At 39.8% G+C, this 21551-nt stretch overlaps 1 protein-coding gene across 3 annotated transcripts in view; it reads left to right on the forward strand.

The window, feature by feature from the left end:
- The window catches only part of EPB41L3 (erythrocyte membrane protein band 4.1 like 3), a 148865-nt gene that overhangs the window by 121117 nt on the left and 6197 nt on the right, over positions 1-21551 (forward strand). Inside the window, exons 12-22 of one of the 3 annotated variants that reach the window (XM_064507244.1) lie at positions 2673-2893; positions 6503-7069; positions 11214-11267; positions 13123-13158; positions 13326-13391; positions 13877-14068; positions 17259-17331; positions 17735-17838; positions 18578-19306; positions 19822-19944; positions 20440-20832. In XM_064507244.1, coding sequence (XP_064363314.1) covers positions 2673-2893; positions 6503-7069; positions 11214-11267; positions 13123-13158; positions 13326-13391; positions 13877-14068; positions 17259-17331; positions 17735-17838; positions 18578-19306; positions 19822-19944; positions 20440-20832 — 2558 coding nt within the window. The remainder of the gene's footprint in view (positions 1-2672; positions 2894-6502; positions 7070-11213; positions 11268-13122; positions 13159-13325; positions 13392-13876; positions 14069-17258; positions 17332-17734; positions 17839-18577; positions 19307-19821; positions 19945-20439; positions 20833-21551) is intronic. The other 2 variants (XM_026122774.2, XM_026122776.2) reach the window with 2 other exon arrangements.

Genomic DNA, 21551 nt, shown 5'->3' on the forward strand with positions numbered 1-21551 from the left:
TTAAAATTAGATTCATGAGGCACATTATGTAATGTGAACAGTACCATACAGTACCCTGAGCAGTACAGAAGTGTCTCCCAGATAAAGTAAGCAAGGCATCAGATTGCCCTACAAAGCTTGTTGACTTTCAAAGGGACTTTTTTGCTTTCTCATGAAGCCTTTTTTTGAAATTGCTGCCAGCAGTTGTTCCTCAGGAGTCACCTCCAGTCTAGGAAGGCAGCAAGCCTCTTGCGTCCTTGAGCTGGAGGAGCTGTCACTGATGGCCCTCTTACGACCTCCCTGCTGGCTGCTGTTGCATTTGGAGCATGCAGCAGTCCCTGAGGAGATGAGCCAGAAAAAAGTCTTTACTTCATGGTATCTGTTGGCAACTTCTGATTTGGGTTATGAGGGACCATGGCCAAACCTTGGGCCTCTCCTGACTGTCCTGGTATGGGGCTGTCTTACCTCTCCTTCCACCTTCCCTCCAGGTTTCTCCAGGAGGGAGAAAACACCCTTTGCTTCATCTGCTCTGGTTTATTAGAGAACCAGATATCCTGCCTTTTGAATACAAGGGAAGGCAGTGGTGCTCCCTGGGCCCAGCGGTGCTTGCAGGCGCACTGGTCAGAGTGAGGGACAAAGAGCGAGAGTGCTTGGTGGTGCGTGGCCAGCAGTGGCAAGGAGGTGGCCTTCAGGCAGGCACAAGCAGGAGCGCAGGGCAATTATACGTGCCCCACTAGAAGTATTTAACAGATAAATCCTGGGATGTGCTAAAGTTGCAAAGCCTCTGCCAGGAGGATGTCCTTGGGAGTCTGCTCTTCATGGGCTCTGTTCTTTGGCCTAACACTTGCAAAGCACTTCTGTGCTTTGGAGGAGTAGTCTGCCAGCACAGTCCTGCCCTATGGAGCGAGGCAGGCTTCAGCGCTTTCTGCAGGATTTACATGAGTAACTGTTGGGGTTTTCTTTAATTTGCCGCCTTTTGTATGCAGGTTTTAAGTAAGTATACAATACGAATTCATAAATGAATAATTTCTCCTCACTAAGTAATAGCACTTTCTTCTGATTACCTAGCATCTTAGTTTGATGAGTGCTTATAGGCTTTTTACATACATTACCTTCGAAGATGTGAGCTGGAGAATAACATGTGCAGGTTGATAGTGCATCCTTCTTGCTCCTCTGTCTTTCTCTGTAGCTCATGGAAGGCAAGGTTCAGCTGGTCTTTTAGACTAAAGCAACATGTGATTCAGAATCTCAGCTACTTGATCAGTTGCTATTAATGTCAGCTCACAAGTAAATATTGTTTGTAGTTTATTTTTGTAGAAAAAATATTAATAGACTAAATTTAGAAATACTGCAGTTTAAAAAAAGAGTTTTCCTACAGAATATACAAGTGAATCACAGTGAATGTAGCTGATAGTGGGGAGGGGCAGAAGCTTTGATTTAAAAGTACTAGTGACAAGCCTTCCTTTCTACCCTTAAAGGTGCTGCTTACCATTAATAATTTTGGAATCTTCTAATTCTGATGTGCTTCCCGCGCGTTACCAGGCAACTGGTGACCTGATTGCTGTGCATGTGTCTCAAAGCACAAATTATCCTTCTGCATTATTTTGTTTATAATATCTAAACAAGACGTCTCTCTCTACTCATTTTGCTTCCTCCTGCCTCCTAAGCTCATTACCAAGAGACAACATATCTGAAAGCTTTTCCCACTCATTTGTTAGACTCTGCAAGGTTTTTATAATGTTAATTTGCCATAAGTGCAAATGGGGAGAAGAGGTTTTTTAATCAATATTCATGATTTGTTCACTGATGCTGTTACTGTAGTACAAATATGGATGTAACATTCTGCATCATATATGATTATACTGTCGTTGTGGTCCTGCGATTTTTTACATGTGCAAGTAACTTTATATATGTGAATAGTCCTATTAAGAATAAGTTACACAGTAGCCAAGAGCAAAATCTAGGCATATATTGATGTTATCATTACATTCTGTTTGTAAATTTGCTATTTATTTTCAAATCATTAATATGTATTTAAGTTTGATGAATTATTGAACATTAGAACCTAAAATATCCTGTTTTGGTCCACGGAATTGAATGCCGTCTCTTTCCAGAACTTTTTAGGATAATGACCACACTTGATTCGCAGACTTTAATCCACGATAATACAAAAATCTCATTTATTGATTCTCAGACATTATGTTTGTGTTACACCAATATTGTCATTTCATGTAATGCAGTGCATTACTTACCATGCATTTGATCTGTATTGGTATATTCTGACAGATTTCAGAAAAAATCTCTTCCATCCCCATGGCTGATGTCATGGCTGTTTTTCTGTATGTTTCCTGCCTGATACTATGGCAATGCTTTAATTTTTTCTGGTATTTCACTACAGTAGCATTTCTAATGGCTTGCTAGCATTTAATAAATGTGTAATGCACACATTAGCAGTGGTAACGTGTATACACATACATCGTGTATGTGTGCGTATGCATATACAAGCTAAAAGCTTTACTTCACGTGAACAACCTTTATTTAAATGTGTGCACATGTTTCTGCTTTCCCGAAACATGGCTTGGTTGTGTCTGCAGCCAAATGGGCGCGAGTTTTACTAACCCAGCTTTTTAGTTTTACGCAGCTTCTCAGCAAAGGCTCTTTCAGACTTGACCTCTTTAAATGTTTGCTTTTAGCGTCAGTGAATGAAAACCATGAAATGTACATGAAGGATTCTGTGTCCGCTGCAGAGGTTGGTACTGGCCAGTACGCCACAACAAAGGGCATCTCGCAGACCAACTTGATAACCACTGTGACGCCAGAGAAAAAGGCAGAGGAAGAGAAAGACGACGAAGAGGGCAGAAAGAAGAGAGCAGAGGAAATCACCCCGGTCTCCACAGTACGCCATGACACAAAGGTAGAGTTTTGCAGGGGGGTTATTAAACTCACCTGCTTGGAGATTTCCCCAAGCAGGGCAGAGTTGTTAGAGAGGGAGAAGATGCCAAATTCAGTAAAAAGAAAAATTCAGTAAAAAGAAAAATACAGGGTTGCATATATGTGTATACATGTGCCTCGAATCAGTATTTTTATAGTTCTTTTACATTTCATATGGTGTTGTAAAAGTCAGTTCCTGCCTTGGACTGTTTGTTGAAAAGCAAATCCATTTAACAGTCAATGCAGTGAGTTTTTCTCGTAGCATTCAAGAGCTCTTTGGGAAATATCCAAAAGTAGCCTGGAAGTGCACATTTTGCTCTTTTGGTCTTCAGATGTATTTTGGCTTTAGTATGGGCTTCATGTTTTTTATTTTTTGACAGGGCAACAAAATATTTCTGTCTCCTTATACGTAGCTGTGTGCTTTAAACTATTGTATTTTTCTCATTTGCTTCTAATAGCAGTGTATTTCCCTGCATATATTCAATAAGCACTTTTTCCTATTTAACTTTTGGGTATTAATATATTATTATATGCTTTTCTTCTGGCTTACAAAAGTATTTGCTTCCTTCTTTTGAAGCTTTGCATTGAAGAAAACTGTTTTTATTGCTGGTTCTCTATACAGTTGTTCAATTGGATTTGTCAGTCACTGCTTCCAATCCCTGCCCCACCACACACACACACACACACGCCTGGCTGCGAATTATATCTGCTGTGTTACTGAGGTGGGGTAAATCAAATAGAGGGACAGAGAAATTGATGGTGAAGAGGAATTAGATAAAATCAGAAAAGACTGGGTGTAAAACATTCTGTGTTTCTTTTACATTGAGGAGAAAAAAAGCAGAATATGAAATGCTGAATCTAGGATATCATTCAAAAAGTGGAATGCTGTGGAATGCATTTGCTAAAGGAGTAAGATTTACCCTCTTAATTTACGAGGAAAAAAAACTTGGTGTGTACTTTTACACCCAGAAAACTGATTATGAGTGCATATCTTAGAGCCCGAACTTCCAACCATATGATGTAAGACCACAATTAATAAAATAATTACAGGTGCAAGTCCTGAAATAAGAACTGCAGTTAAGGTACAAAAATTCAGACACCAACTGAATTACTGAAAAATGCACTGAAGAAAGATTTTCTTTTGAAAGTAATGGACTATAACTGTAACATTAAAAAAAAAACCTCTCTGAAATTTAACTGGAGTCTCCTTGAAAGAAGAGTAGTAGTTTGTGCATGGAAGAACATTGACAAACATCACATATGGAGAAAATAATCATTGGAAACTAATTCTGTTCCAAGTGTTTGTTGATTTAGGGCAGTGGAGAGGTTTAGCTGCATTTCAGAGATCATATGTTCCTTAGATACGGCTAGAAAGTCAAAGATATTTTTAGAAGAATATCATGATGGTACTTAAAGAGCACAAATGAGTGACTGTTACCCCCAAAAGGTTATTTCTGTTTAAACCACCAGTTAGCAGAGCTTCAGTTCTATAAGCGTACAAAGATCTGAGCCCTGCTTCCATTGGGCCTACTAGTTGTCTTGTCATTTATTATAAAGAGAATAGGGTCTAGAGAAACACGGAGCAAATTCAAAATCAGATTCCTCTTAGGGATGTATAAACTTTATATGTAGGTTTTCCGCTCAGACATTTTTCATTCGATATATCAATAAGTATTTAAACACCAGAAGTTATTCTAAAAATTATTGCTGCAAATATGTCAGAAAAGTTTACAGTCTATATTAGCAAAGAAACGTACTTTGGGATTTTTGCCTTTACAATATAAAAAGTTTTGTGTGTTTAGCTCACATACAGTGCTGTGATGCCATCAGCATTAAATTTCAACTTGAACTTACTGCATTAAGCCCACAGAAAAGACATTTGTAGAAAGTTTGACGTTAGCTTTGGTTTTGTTGTTTAACTGTGGAATACAGATTGCCTGAACTGATGTATTTTTTTGAAATATTCTGCCTAGAGAAGAGAGAGAAGCAAAATATTAAGGGGAGGGGAAGCAACTCTTCTATGTGAATATTTGGCTTTAGTCCCACTCCTACTGCTAATATACGTGGTAAAGATTAGGCTTAGTAACTCGCGTTTGTGTAACCTGTGTCTGAAACTGAGGCCGCTCGCTGGCTCGGATTCTGCACCAGCTTGTACAGACAAATGCTGTTTTGGCTTTGAAGCTGTTTTGCTCTTGGGAGCTCCAAGCGTAAGTGCAGGTGAAATGCGTTTTATATTCTCATCAGGAAGATGAGTGGTGGAGCAGTTCAGGTGGTTACGGTTCGGTCATGGAGCCAGCGTGTCACCTTAGCTAAGCTAGCCTAAGTTGACTTTGGCCAAAATGTCTAAAATGCATGAGGGTTGTGACAGGTCTGTTGTACTGGGGTATTTTGGTAGCGATTGTTGTTGTTTTACTTCTAAAAATTAGCAGTGGCTGCCTGCTAGGAACACGTTAGTTTTACAGCAAGTTAGTGGTGAGTGCTCCCTCCTTCTGCCTCGTCTCCGTCCTTGTCCCTTTTTTCCCCTGCATAACCTTAAAGACCTGTTGAAGCCCTACTAACATTACATTAAAGCAAATCCTGTTTGTTGGTAGTTGTTATTCTTTGCATTGCGGTAAAACTTTGAGCAAAAAGCTTGGGATTACTTTTTTGCCTCTTCATTATGAATTCATTTCAAATTTCATTCTTGTCTCTAATTTATGGCTAAAAAGTCATTTTGCAAAGACAAAATCCAAGGAACTGGGCAGCGTACAGCACTGGGGCTGAATCTGCCGGGCTGGGGGTCAGGCCCCTTCCCCATTCCCAGCAAGGGCAGGCGATCTGCTTAGCCAAAAAGCTCAGCCTCCTTCCCCCAGCACCTTCCTGAGGCCACTGGCCCCACCGGGGTTTGCCAGGGAGCGCCGTCGCCGCGCCATCGCGGACGCGTCAGCCTGCACCACGCGTAGCAGTCAGGGCAGGGATACAACTAGCTGGTTAATAGAGTGGAGTGGTAGAGTAGGTAGGTGCAATTAGTTTGATTAGTTTTAGGACATAGCGTTCTGTTAAAGATCGTAATGGAGGAATTAGGGCACCTCCTGTTTTACAGTCCTTGGGGTTTTAATTATCCTGACTGAGGCTTTCCAAGGCATAGGTGGAAAGCATCTGCCGCTCGCTGTCTCCGAAAATTTCTCCTTGACCTGTGTCAAGTGTGGGTATTAGGACTATGTTCCCTTGTTTCTTTGTTGTCATCCGTGTACTCCATGTTTGAAAGCACCACATGATCTGAAACAAGCTTTACAAAAAGTGAAAACTGGCAGCATCTGAATCTCCACGCAGGGCCACAAAGACTTTTATTTAAACCATGTACTGCAGATGACTAGACAAATGTTGAATGAAGAAGTTGCCTTTTGTAAGCTGTAACCATTACTCACTAATACCTGCGATGTGCAGCTTGGGAGCGTGCAACGTTTAACTCAGCAAAAAGCTATGGTGTTAAAATAATGTTTATAATTTTATATATATATATTTATCATCACGGAAGAAAATTAACTAATTACAGTTTTCTTTTTGTCCTTTTGCTTTTGCACCTTGTTTGCTGCTCTTCCTCTGTCACCAGCCATCTTTGCTTGGCGCTGACTCATTCCCGTCCTCCCCATCCTCCCAGTGTGGTGGTCCCCATGCATCTTCAGCAAAGCTGCGCAGGAGATGCAAGGAGAGCGCTCGAAAATCAGTAGGTTGTGAGTCACCTAAAGAGAGTGCTCAAAAGCACGGTGAGTCAGACCTGGACTCTGAAAGAAAAGGGAGAGTGTGCTCTGCCGAACAAGACATGGCTTTTGGCTATAAGCAGAAAGCTGGTAAAGGTGGAACGTTGTTTTCCTTCTCCTTGCAACTTCCAGAGTCATTCCCTTCTCTCCTGGATGACGATGGCTACCTGTCGCTCCCCAACCTCTCCGAAACCAACCTCCTGCCTGCCAGCGTGCAGCATTACCTTCCCATCCGCTCCCCCTCCCTCGTGCCTTGCTTCCTCTTCATCTTTTTCTTTCTGCTCTCTGCCTCTTTCTCAGTGCCATATGCCCTCACTCTCTCCTTCCCTCTGGCTATGTGCCTCTGCTACCTGGAGCCCAAGGCGGCCTCCTTGAGTGCCTCACTTGCCAATGACCTGAGTGACAGTTCAGAGGAAGAGGTGTGTACCTCGGCATCGAACACACTCTTTTTCGTGTTCAGTGCTTCAGTCCTAACCAGTGTTAGAATGCTGCAATAGTGGTCCTACTTTCAGAGCCTCATTTCTGTCTGTGCTGATATGTTAGACGGGTTTTTGGGGGCGTTCTTTCTTTTTTTTTTCTTTTTTTTTCTCATGTTGGGAGTGCAGCTTGGGGCCCAGGGTTAGGCACAACACTGTGTATAAGTGGCTTGGTTCAAACTGTGTTGGCTGGTACGGAGTGATCTGTGCTAAACAAATTGCCACTCATCAGCCTTAAAGTATTGCATCTGAACCCAGCAAGATCTCTTTTTTTTCTAGCAATTTATACTAGGGTTTGTTAGAACGGCTCTCTCAATAGTGGGAATTAAGTACAATTCATGCGTAGTTATATATGTATGCATATGTGTATATATATATGCATTATATTTTTACATATATCTAGGCAATTATAATGGGCACTTTTACCAACTTCAGGATGTTCAAAATTCAGGTAGGGTCAGCCTTTTGCAAGGAGCCGTCAATTGTAGCACAAGCCTAAAAAAGGCTTTCTGATCCAGCAAAACCTGCATCTGGATTTTATGCCTTGATCCCATTTCTGCTGCAGATTAAATTGGTTTTCAATTCAAATCTGCCGTAGCAGTGAGAGTTTAGATTGGGACAGCTGTTTTGCAGCTGTTACAGGAGCACGCCATGTGGGCCTCATTACCGTTTGCAGTGTTAAACTAGCACTGCCAAAATTAATGCCCCAAGCCACTAGGGTTATCACAGGCAGATAAACCAACTACAGTGGCAGAAAGAGTCCATAGTGCTTATAAGAACTATGGACATAATAAAATATCCAGAGGAAGAAAGGGAATTTGTTTCCTTAAATAACAAAGTAACTGGTATCTCTGTTTTGCTGGTGTCTGATTACTCTTTGTTGACAGAATAAAATAATGAGTCCATCCTTTTTTTCCCTTTTTTTCTTCGTTTTCAAATGCACAGATATGGTTTTGTTTTGTGTGTAAAAGTACCAGATCAGATAATTGCAGGCCAGTTGGCCATTCGTAATCAGCTGTATTGGCCACTTGTCCATGCTGTTGCAGTAGCTGTCTTCAATAAATATCTTGTGCATCTAAACTTTTGTGAAATCTGCCCCTGTAGTTTTTATAAGATTTGGCTCAGGATTTCATTTCCTTTTTATGGGATGCCAAAAGTTGCATCAGTTTAATCTTGTAAAAACATTGTCTTCAGATGCTTTTGGCTCTGTAATGCTTAATAAATAAGTAATATTTAATGCGATTTCCGATAAAAGGCATCCAGAATTTTGCTGGCTCTTTTCATGTCCTCATTTTGAGATAGCATTTATGTCTCAGTTTACATTAGCTCTGCATTTGGATTAATCTAACCGCAATAACAGTATTAATACAGTGCCAGCTCCAGAGGCAATAGAGAGACAGTGTTTATGTTATGCATTTGTCTGTTCTTCTTTCAGAAGTGAGCACTTCTTTTTGTAGTAAAGTTAACAAGTATTGAGCATAAAAATACATAAAATAGGCTTTTTTAGTGTAGCTGTTTTACAAGGGCGATTACCCTGGCAGTGCTTCCTGGCAGACAACACAGACTTGTGCCTAATCCAGGGGGTATTTCTTGTTTAGAATATTGCATGAAAGTTAATGTTTTAAACTTGGGCATGTCTGCATTACATTGGCAAAACAAATCACAGCAATTATGATCTCGAGTTAGAGGACGTCCAGCCAAAGCTTCTCCCCCTGAGGAGAGCTGCCTTCCCTTCCTTGCAAGTCCCCTTGCCTGGCCGTGAGCACAAGCAGCTGCAAATCGCTCCATGGGCTGCGGCTGGTCTCCGACTTGAGCCCGACCTTTCCTCCTCTCCACTCCTTAGGAAACCCGCCTTGCTGAGCCTCTTAATTCTCCATCGCCTGCTCTGCAGTAACCACAGATCTTTATTTGACAAGTAACTCAGTAACGCTGACTTGTACTCCCCGGCTGGTGATCAGCTTATTGGCAGACATGTACATCATTATGATAAACTGAGTTTTATACCTCATTTAGGATTTCATTGCTGGTACGGGGAAAAAAACAGAACCTCCTTTTTTTTCTTTCCCCTCCAAGTGTGCTTCCAGTTCACAGCCGAGTGCACACGGTGTGATGCAGAAGGCGCATGTGGGAGCTACAGCTGACATCCTAAACCAATCTCCTACCTCGTGTTGAGATCCATTCTCCCTCGAATAGGGCATCTAGAGGCAGTCTGTGCAAAGCCAGAATGTGTCCCCTTTTATTTCCCTAGGTTCTCTGTTTGTACCTCACTAGCTAACGTTTCTACTGACTTTTCACTAACATTCTCAACTTCAGCTTCTTAAAAGAATAGTCTACACCAAACTCAAGTGTTAACAGTGCCTTAACATATATCCTTTAATTCCTTTTAAACACCTAGATTCATTAATTCCTCTTTTCTTTGGTAAGATAGGAGTGAAAATACATAGGTTTTTATATCGCCATATCTTTACAAATTATTTTGTTTACAATATTATAAAGATATGAGGTTCTTTGCTAATAAACAATTTTCAGAGAAGCATTTTGTAACATTGTAATGAAAGCAGTTTGACTCGTTATGTAGGCTATTTTGGAAGTACAGTTTCATACAAAAATAAAAGTGGTCTGTCCAGTCAGTGGTTATTGCTTGGAAAACTGCATATAACTTGCATTCATGCACTTACACAGTAGTTCAAAATGCCTGCTTATTCTTCAGCCTGTCATACAAATAATGTATATTATTCAGAGGAAGAATGATAGAGAATAAAGCAATGAAAAATTATCAAAAAAGCATTTTTATGAAACATCGCAGTTGTCAGAAAATACAGAAGATAGGAAATTCAAAGTTAAGACTAATACTCCATCTGTGCCTTGCAGTATGTTGCCTTTTTCTCTTGCTTCATATTGATGTGTTTTGAAGATGAGATGTATTGTCCTAGCTTTAAATTACCTGCCTGTGTTACTTTAGATTATCTAAGGACCACAGAAAATCACTAATCAAAAAAGAGCTTTCACTGATGTTAAAACAAGCTGTACGTGCCAGTCTGGGGCATTAGTGAGCGTTTTCTTAATAGTTCTTCATAAGCTTGCATAACATCAAAAATAACCATTTGAGCCGTCTTCTCACCCTGTAGTAACCTACACTTGACTCTATAAGATCTTAACCCTTGTGTTCTGCATTAAAAATGTTCTTAATGATGTAGATGGTTCTACCAGAGCAAAGTAGGGATAGATCAGTCTGTGTAATGCTGTGCTTTGTTTCATTTCTATCACTTGTACCTAGTAAGTGTTGTGGGGGGGAGGGAGTTCCTTTATTTTCTCCTGCTTTTATCCATATTTTTAATTGGAATGAGAAGTATTTTGATTCTTTTAATGACAATTTTGTTTCATTTAAATATCAGTAGCAATATTAGCTGCTCTCATTGAAGCCAAGTGGGATTTGAGCCCTACCATTTCTCTGTAGGCAGACCATAGGTGGCCGGGTGTATGGTTATTTGAACTCCTTGGTAATGCAGACAGCCTCATAGCGTATAAATGTGGAGACAAGAACAACTTCTGTACAAATGAGGGGCTGAAAGTCAGGTGACTGTTAAAGTAGCCTTTTTTTTTTAATTATCATCTTTTCCCCCTCCAGAAAAAAGTCAAACACCACATTAATATCTATTGGCCAGAACAAAAAGTCTGATAAATAATATTCTTTACAAACATTATGGGAGGAAAAGTTTGTTTTGAAAAAAATTAGCAGGGTTTTTCTACATTTTTTTTGGAAGCCACCTGTCTTTCTTAAGAAAAAAAATCTACTGGTCAAATAACACTTTCCCAGTAATGTTTTGTTTGGCTTATAAAGTTGTTGCAGTAAAGCATATACTGTGTACAGTATGCCTTGAGTCTTCCTCTGAGTCTGTTCTGTTTACTAATACAGCATTTTTATTTTGCTGCTTTAACTCATGCGTGGTTTGAAAAGCAAAGCTAAGGCAGCTCACAGGGATGTAGGCTTAACAGTTCCTGCTGTGGCCTGCGTGTACTGATGAGATGGGTTTATTCTTTATTCCTGCCTGCCTGTTGGGACCTGCTTGCTTGGGTAACAAACTAGACTGACAGTGAGCAGACGGATACCGCAGCCGATGGTGAGACCACTGCCACCGAGGTTTGTACAGTCGCCCGCACGTGGCTCTCGGCGGGTGGCGCGTTTAGCTTCGTCTCTTCCCGGCCCCCTGCGTTAGTGCTAAACTGCATGTCTCCGCTTGCGGTCTGGGATCCCTTGTGTGCACGCGTGCGTGTGTGAGCGCCAGGGCTTGGTTTGATGCGTCACGGTTTGAATGTTCACTGTAGATTCATTTTATTTGTGTCCTTTCTGGAAATCTGCTAAGCTCGTAGGGAGGAGGACGGTAGCAGTGGCCCCTAAAGAAATGCTGCTTACCTGGACCATCCTGCTGACAGGCTCTTCTGGGTTTTTCTGTTCATTCGTTTATGTGATAATTTTTAAAATAGGCAGCCTGTTGGGGTGGGGGGAAGTAGTAAAACACAGTTTTCAAATTTTCTGAAAAGAAGCATTTCCAGAGCATAAATGTCTAAAGTTTTGCCTTGAATATAATTTCACGTATCACCTTCATATATGTGTGTATTGTCCAACAGTAGCCCAGGTACTGTCTTCAGAGGAGGAACATAAAAAATCTGTGATTCTCTTTGCAGCGAAACCGCCACATGGGCTGTAGGCTGAACAAGCAAATTCAACCCTGTGCGACTCAAGAGAAGCATGTATAATGCTTTCATAATTAATACGGTTGCAGCTGCAAACATGAGCTGAATTTGCTCCGACATGTGGTAGAAGACACAGTCTTGCTACACATACTACTGTAGGCTTTCAGTATGATCTCATTAATATTTTAAATGGGTAAAAATATTGTTAAGGAAGAATTCTCTCTGTGATATGCCAGGACAGTTCATCCTCAGTTGTAAGCAGAATAGGTTTGAACTGAGTTATAAAATAGTCAACAGATAAAAAATTGCTCATGGAACATTTGATTAATTAAGACTATATTAAAAAACAACAATAAAATAGTGGCATGAGCATTGAAAGAACCTAAATGGAGCAACAGCATAATATCTGTTGAGACTAGCCTGCAGTACAAAATGCTTTAAAGTGCCTCTTGCACTCTCTTAATTCTTTGAGGTATAGAGAAAGCAATATATTATCCTAAAACCATGACATTTAAAATGTTCAGTTAAGCAAAAATGCATATCTGCCATCTGTATTTTAGGAGAGAAGATTTTGGGAACCTCAGTTTTCCTTACGGAGACCTGATTTTCAGAAAGTATGGTATACTTGCCACCCGAAAATTAAACCGTCACAAAATGGGCTACTTCAGCGTTGCTTTTGAAAATTCGAGCTCAAGTGAACGTGTTGTGTGCAATTCCAGAAGACCACCCCTGCAGATAGATCCTGAAAGACAGACTAAATATGAAATTAATTTATATAAATACACAAAGGGACTGAGGTTAGGGAAAGAGCATTTTAAGCAAATAAAATATGCTTTGCTCTATAGCAAGTGTTGCACATTGTTTACATTTGCTGAGTATATACAAGACTCTGCCTGTGGGCCCAGCAGATGTCATACGTTTAAACTTCGGAATCGCGGATGTCTGAAGAATGTGCTATTGCCGTTCGATCCTAAATCAGTGATAATTTGAGCGAGAGGGTCCAACTGCCAGTCCTCAGATAGTTGGAGGATCTATGAAAGTTGAGTGCACCAGTGGTTTCTATAGAAGGAAAATGTTTAATACTCCTTGGTTCAAAATTAAAAATTTGAAAAGAGGAAGCTTGTTTTGAAATAGGAAAACCGTGAAAAGTCAATTAATGCGTCAACTCATTCACCTTAACCCCTAAATATAGAGAAAATATGTTCTTAACGTAGTGTGTTCCACTGATCAATTTTTGTAAGCCTTCCATAATATGAATGGGTAAGGGTTTTTTTTTCCCCCAATCTTTCTTATGCTGGCAGTCGGATCAAGAGGAAGATGGAGATCTAAAGGCACAGGTATAGAAAAGAAAGTCCCAGATATTACTAAACTGTCTATGTTGAAGGTGTTCATATCTCTCAGCATGCTATTGTCAGTTCTCTGTGAAGAAATGTGTAGAAACAGCATTTTTTATCCTTTCAATACTGTGTCCCTTACCTTTCCCTTTCTTTTTCACTTCTTTCAGAATAGTCTGATTAAGCGAATACAGGGTGAAAATGTGTATGTCAAACATAGTAATCTTATGTTAGAGGTTGGTATTGGTATATACCAGTGCATGTGCGTACATGTGTGTTAGTTTTAGTGGTAAACCTGTGAATCTGCACTATGATGCATGAACTGTGTATTCCCACCTGCTAATAAATTAAATAGATATTTTTTCTCAAATTATGGTGACTCCTCTACCTAGTTCTTTAAATATATATATCCATATGCGTGCACGTATGTGTGTGTGCATCCACGCGCATATGTGTGTTTGTTTGAAGCCTCTTTATCAGGTGTAAATTATAGTGATATGGATAAACTCTAAGAGTATTTTTATACTCACTTGTATGAGATATGCTGTGCTGTTTTCTTTCAAAATACCACATTTTCACAGAGTGTTGTGTTAGTGCTGTGCTCCCTGGTTCCCTAAGATGTTACTTTCTTCTTTACTGACAAACTTACATGTTTTACCTTTAAAATTTGGATGGCTTAAGCTGTATAACAAAGCGCTGTATTTTTTTTTTAATTATCTAGGACCTAGACAAAACCCAAGAAGATGTGATGAAACATCAGACCAATATAAGTGAGCTGAAACGAACCTTCTTGGAAACCTCCACAGAAACATCTGTGTCCAATGAGTGGGAGAAGAGGCTTTCCACATCTCCGGTTCGGCTTGCAGCAAGGCAAGAGGATGCTCCTATGATTGAACCACTAGTGCCTGAAGAGGTCAGTGCAATCTGAAGGGTTTTTTTATTTGTATATTCATTTTTACTTATAGTAGTTCTCAGGATTTGCTAGAGGCTTTCCCGTACTCCCGTCGGAGGAGGCAGGTATTCGTGTTTCTCAGGACTCAGGCTTTAGCAGGCAGTTTAGAGCAAACTGTCTGCTCAGGGAAGAGCAGATAGTTTATATATAGTTGTAGTACAGAACTCACTGGAAGTGGCATGGCAGAATTGGGTCTCTGTAAGGGTGCGAAATATGGGCTTCGTTACAGCGGGCTTTGGTGAGCTTGGGTAAGTTCAGCCATGCGTGAAAGAAAACATGAAGGTGATTGAGAGAAAATTTAAATAATGATGACTGTGGTTGGGAGCAGTGGCACAGCAGGGCAGATGGGGGTACAGTACCAAGCTTGACAAGAAAATACAGAGCAAAGGGTAGAATTGTGTAGGTTTTTGAAGATGGAGAAGAAATAATGATGGTAATTAGAGTTAGTTGGCCAATTCTGTAGGGAAATAACAGTTGCTATAGTCTGCTAGATAACTTTTCATTGAAGACCCAGCGCTGGTCATTACTAAGTGTGTGCATTTTCATGCAGAGTGTATGCATGAAAAAATCTTTCTTGCTGTGTACTCTGAAATGTTTGCAAGAAAACTTTCCAATCAAAATGCTTTTTCTTACGTAGAGATACAGAGCTAAGAGTGTAATATTAATGTTGCCTTACCATAGATAGAAGTTCAGAAAAAGTGTAGCATCTCTTGGTTAAAATCCAGTCAAGCAAACTGAAATCTGCTGTGTATGGTCTGCATGAAGATGAATTGTTTTATTCTGATGTGGATATCATGTTTCTGCCTCGCAGGAACTGTCTTTATGGTTGCCACTTGGTTTCAGCATTACAGACCAATAAATGGTCACAAATTTTGCTTCTGTCACCCTCGTGATGATGTAATATTGTAAGGTATGCAGCAAAAATTGGCTGAAAATTATAATGCAAAAGAAACTTCAGCTTTCCCACCATGAAAGCCTTCCCACCTTCGAGGCTGGCTTTGAAGGCCCTTAACTCTCTGGGGAAAGAGAATCCCTGGTGGCAGGCAGATAACATATGTCACCTACTCTTTCCTGTTAGAGTAAGCAATGTTGCAAAGAAAATGGCCCCAGTTCCTCTCTTTCTGCACTATACCCATCTGTCCAGTGGTTGATGCGGGCATCTGAAATGCACTAGAATGGCCATCAGGTTGTATTAAAATAGCTAAAAAGCAAGCTCAGTGCCCAAAGATTACTTTTTGGAGAGAGCGCTAAGGAGTCTTAACGTTGCTCCTAGCGTCTTGTTCACAAATCACAATGAATCCTACAACCACGTTAGCTTGGTTGTAGTTGAAAATAGGAATCTTCTTTCTCGAGAGTAAAATTCTAAGTATAATAAACAGGATGTATTTAACAATTAAGATGGAAAGAACTGTTGAAAAGGACTGGCTAGCTGAGATTGAAACAGGACTGCAAGTGAAGCAACCTTATAAGTCTCTTGAGTTCGTTTCCTTTCTTTATTACTGTACAAATGTAATAACAAACTTTTTATTAAAATGCACAAGCAGTAGCAAAGCATTGCATAGAGTTATGTAGGCTCTAACCTGGAGAAGTGCCAGGGACAAGAGATACCTTATCTGGTATCTTATCTTACTGGAAGAAAAGAACATGTGCAAAGCGATGTCCACTTACTCTTATCCTATACACATCCAAGTAAAATAGAGCTGTCCCACAGAATCTCATCCAAATAAAGGAGTTTCGGTGAAAAATGCGAGTAGATTTGAGCTATCATTGCCTAACTCTGAGGTGAGTTCTGGCCTTAAGGGACCCTCACTATAGGTGCCACCCAAGCATCCTTTCTGTCTCCTGCTGAGCAGAATGGCTGCAGTTTGTGTCCTGCTGAGAAAAGGATTTGTCAGGAAAAGCTTAAGCCATGCATAGGTCAAAATCAACTTCTGCTAAGAAATCCAGAGGCAGTCAGGCTATACAGCACTGAGAACTAGATTATGCAATAACTTAATCAACTCAAAAATACGAACTTAACTTAGAATTCCCTCTTTAAAAAATAGATTCAGTGGTGTTACACATAGCTCTTTAATATAATGAAACAAGAACAGAGGAGAAAAATACACCTTTTCAAACTGTGTACTTTGAGCATTTGACACGTTTGTGTTTAGTCAGTTTGACCTTAACCCTAGAGAAATAATTTGTTTTTATTTAGTTATGCACAATACAGTTTTAAATATCTGACAACTTCTCATAATGGTGGACAGATAGGTGCAGAACATGAAAGTCATTGTATTAACAAATGAGTACATTTATCCTTAAATATGTGGAGCATATGTGTTTTAAATAGTGTCCTATCATGCCAGTGCATTTTATCATGCCAGCTGTAGTACTTGCATAGGAATAGGCATTGCCAGCCCAGAAGCAGGGAGAATGGCAAAGAATATCTGACTGAGAAATATCTACACTCAGTCTCAAAAGGCTTAGGGAATTGTCTTACATCCCCTCTACCAAATTTTTAATTTTCCCAGTTGGTCAAGTCACAGAGATATTCTTGCTTTTCCTGTAACATTGTGGAGGCACAGATGGGATAAAGATGATTTCAATGTCTCATTAGAGAGGATAATACAGCAATATTTAGCTTGTTGCATATGAAAAGACTCCGAGACCTGGGTTTTCAATGATAAGCCTTGTACCAGTAAGGAGAAAGGGAGACCTGAACTCTTTGCAGAGTACGTCTTCTGCCCACTTCAACACAGAAGGCTGCAAAGGCTCAGAAAGCTGAATCCTAGGTAAGGCTGAGTGAGCTGCTCTAGGCTGTTGTTGGAAGCCATGAAAGTTGTCACTGGAGACAGTTAAATGAATAATCCAAGATGAAATGGACATAGTACATCCACACCTGACTGTTACTAAGTTTACTAGTTTTCTTGTTACCCAAATTTTACGCTCACGTTTGTTTTGTATTCATCTGAATGTCCTGAACAGAGAGACGCTGATTTTCTTGGAAACCTCTTTGCTGTAAAATTATTCTGTTTAATTCTGTTTCCTAACTTAGCATGCAGTTAATAGTTTGTGGAGTAGAGAAATACTGATGAGCTATTGTATAGTGTACTATATACCCTTCATTTACTAAAACCATTTATCCCCCGGACACTCTCTTATTCATTAGACCAAAGAAGAAAGAGAAAAATCAGAAAAACTCATATTTTTGCAGAAGGGAGGTACTACATTCCTTGAATTGCAGATAAAAACAAATCATATTTTCTTGAAACACAGTCAGATAGGCTAGCAATGATTTATTATTTTATTATCTTTTTTCCTTTCCAAGCCACAATTTTTTTATTTTATTTTGTAAGTTCCAAAGGCAGGTATAATCTGAGGGCAGAATTCTGAGGAATGAGTACCCTCCAGAGCTTATGGCTACCTAATATTGATTGATTTCTCTACAAGTTACAAATCCACTTGCACAGTGCTGTTTGTGGTTGCTGTTTGCAGTTGTGCATGCATTTCTAGCACAAGTCTCACTGAGAACATTATGATGAATGGGGCACTTCTGTCATTAGAACGAATTTCCCTTATACTCTCGAGTGAATTTAGATTGTACTGAGTGATGGTGAACTTTGTATTCTTATTGGTTTTTCTATTAGCCAAGTGTGATAGAGAAGAAGCTGCAGGAAGGAGAATCTGCTGGCACTTTGGTTACTTCTCATCAAATCATTATCCAGAAAAGTATACCATCATCCATAGAGGTTATTTTTAATTCATTCGATTTTATACTTCCACATTTGCTTAGTTAAATACAGAAGTTATGGTCTTATGGTCAAATAACTGGACACTGATTGCATATTCAAAGGAAATCACATAGCATATTTGCATATGGAGAAAGAAAGACATCATATTATCAGACAACGTCATAATAGTCTGGCATTTACTGTGTTGTACTATTAAATAATGCTAAAGGGAGTTGATTTTATTCAAATGAAAGCAAGGATATTCAGCACAGACTGCAGCTACATGCAAATGCATACCGTTCTAAAACCTCATCAAAAGGGTATTTGCGACAACTGAGAGACAGTTGAATGGGCTTTCTTGGCCTGTTTTTGTAACTCAAATTAGTTTTCAATTGTAGCATTATGAACCCTGTTGTGATATAAGATTTTAAACCTCAGGATGATTCCAATAATTATTTAAATATACATTAAAAATGCTAGTGTGATACAAATCACTCCAGAAATAGTGTGACAAATGTAATTTTTTTGTGTCCCCATTGTATGGGTCTCTAAGGGGAGGGGATCTACAGAGGAATAAGACTTTGCCTAAGGTGAGGCTTTTTGTTTGATGACTGCTGTAAGAGATAGAGTGGTAAAAGTTATTACATGTTTTCAAAAGAGGCAGCATTGATTTCTTGAAAGCCTTCATATTTTAGTGTTCCTGAAACGTAGATAAACCTTTAGATATTCTAATTTAGTTTTTATATCTCAAATATAGGGCACTGAGGATTGGGTTGTTGTAGACAAAGTACCCTCTGAGGTAGTTGATGGTGAATCGAAAAGAAAAGTGGCATACAAAGTAGTGACTGTGAGCAGTAAAGCTGGCATTGCACCTGAGATATTAAAATCCAGTACCATTTTAATGCAGAGCTTTGAGGACTTGGAAAGTGACGTACAATCCAAAGAGGAGAATAAGCAGAAAATGTACACCCTAGGCAAGTCCTATGATACCGTTTCCGGGAAAATTGTAACCATGACGAGTAAAGTTAAAGAGGGAGAGAAACCAGTACAGCCTTCACTAGAAGCTTTTGAAAAAATGGAAAGAGAAGTGCAAGAATCTGTGAAAATCATTCCAGTAGTGGCTGAGTATGAGATCCTAGAGCCTGTCACTGATGAAAAAGCCGAGAGGGGAGCCGACGTGCAGAGCACAGAAAGGAAGCCGTCCGACTCCTTAACACCTATAAAGGAAGCAGTATCGCAGTTGCAAAGTCCCGAAGAGAAGAGTTTGACAAAGACACTAACAACGGACAAGGATTTGCAATTACATGGTACTCTGGGAAGTTTGCAGCTTGGCAAAGCAGAAGGACACCTTGACAGTGAAGCTCTAAAAGCAGGGGCCTTTGTCCGGAGAGATAAGAGCGTGTCTGAGTGGAGATATTCCAGAGAACGGCCATTTACCATTGCTACTGCTCACTATATTACTGAGTCGTCCGCATCAAAAGTAGTGGTAACAAGTGGCTTTGACTTCATGCCACAGTTTAAAGATTAAAGCATGACTTCTTTTAGGCAATACCCTCACACCACCCTGCCTTTCAGTTCTCTTGCTGCCTGGCTTTATCTTGACAGCAGCCAACCCAGCTTATTTTTTTTCTCATAATTTAAATCCGTACCACAGTCTAAAGCAGACATTATAAGGCTTTCAACCTTTCCGATTTATTTAAAGATCCATATTACTGAAACGTAGTATTGCGCTGTGGCTTGTTAATAAAAGGAAAAAAGGGTTGCTTGAACCAGCAAAATGTCAGTGCTAACAACTATGCTTTGTAACTATTGCTTATTGTAGCCATTATGAATTTGTTCTAATTCATTTTCCCATTCTTTTCCTGTTTTCAACCTCTCCGTGCCCCTGCAACCTTCTGTCCCTTTCCTTTGTCTTTGCCTCCAGTTTTGTCAATTAATATATCTGTGCATGTAGGTCTGCCTTTCTTCTGTGTATGACTCTACATTTCTTTGTCTATTTAGACTAAGCAGTCCAGCGGTGAAAAAACCTTGGATGGTTCAGATATCTTCAGTTTAATAGAGTCCGCCAGAAAACCAACTGAGTTCATAGGAGGGGTTACTTCTACTTCACATAGCTGGGCTCAGGTGGCCGTTTGATTCTGTCTATGAATGTTATCATTGCACACCGATGACTTTTGTTTTTCTTTTGTTTCCTGTATTTATGCATAGCTTAGAACCTGTATAGCTAACACAACACATATACTTTGTGTGCCTTTTCCTTTGTTGCAATAGACCACAATAGATCCTTCACTAAGAGGGAAAAAACAGGTTTTATTTCATTTCATTTTATTTTGGTCATTATACAGGGTGTTGTATTTTGCCTTTAGAAAACCAGCACAGTAGTACCACTGTGACATTTCTCTTCACGTCTAAAAATTGTAATTCTTGCTTTATTTTTCTTTTCTGCTATTGTTTCTACTATTGTCCTTAGAGCGAAAATCCATACAGCATGAGAGAAATAAATTGGCAAAGTTTAATACCCTGTTTTTATTTTCATTTGCAGTACGTTAAGATGAGGAACTGTGGTAAGCAGGGATGTCCCCTTCTGAAATTGAGATTTTTTTCTCTCTCTCTCTCCAGAGAACAGAGACAAAGACATCTCAGGAGATAGGTTCCAGTGAAATGAAGACAACAGCTCAGCCACAGCAGGAGACAGTGAAGAAGGTTGTTCAGGAGACTGTCGTGGTCGAGGAGAGACACGGGCTGAATGTGCATGCGAGTGGGGATCCCGCAAAAGTGGCTGGACTTGCGCCAGATGCTCACGCTCAGGCAGCGTCCGCTGCGGCTGCTGTCCTGAAAGGGAAGGAGGCCTCTGCTGTGACTGAGGGGGCTAAAGAGGAGAATAGGGAGGAGGCTGAGAAAGCCGTAACCAAACAGGAAGGAATTGCTGCTGCTACTTCTCGCGAGCAGGAGGAGCAGCACGGTACAACAGTGCATGTTTCAGATTCATTGGAAAGAAAACCTCATTTCGAGGTAATTCATTAATAAATCAGTTATTTCTGCATTGAGGTATAAATGCATGCGGTAGTGGACTAAATTCACTCCTCGCATGGAAAGTCAAATAAAGTGTGCAAACATTGTATGAATGCATCTCTACAGCAGGCAGTTTCTTTCTCCTCTTATTCCCTCCTTGCATGGCACCTGCAAGGCTGCTTGCTGGTTTCCATTATTGGCAATATGCCATGTATATTTTACCTTAAAAGAGTTTTTTGTGCTACACCTAATTCCGTGGCATTTTATGTGATGGATAACAAGAATTTATCTGGCATTCTCTGTGGGAAAGTTCATCAAGAATTGCAAAGTTCTCTTGTCCTCAAGGACAGAAAATATTTTTTCTTCCAGACCTGGTAAAATTGGAAATAATTTTCTATGTTTTAAACAATCCAGTGTGTTATTTTAGCCCCACTAGCAGAATTTCAAGAATTATTTTGCACAGAGGTTAAAAGATTGAGATTGTCCTTGCTTCTTTCTCTGAGTGCTGAATGCAAGAAAGAGTAAGCCTAAAGAGGAATTCATTCTCTTCTCATTGTAAGAAAATGTATGATGTTTATATCTTTTCTAAGTTTGTTTTCATGGAATACAAGATAGTTTTAAATACTGCCAGCATTATATTCACATTTATGCACCATTATAATGAAGAGATTTTTCCCTTTTTTTTTTCCCTAAAATGCAGAGCACTTTTTATTTGTATT

Source organism: Dromaius novaehollandiae, chromosome 2, assembly GCF_036370855.1.
Source record: "Dromaius novaehollandiae isolate bDroNov1 chromosome 2, bDroNov1.hap1, whole genome shotgun sequence".
In the NCBI taxonomy this organism is placed as follows: Eukaryota; Metazoa; Chordata; class Aves; order Casuariiformes; family Dromaiidae; genus Dromaius; species Dromaius novaehollandiae.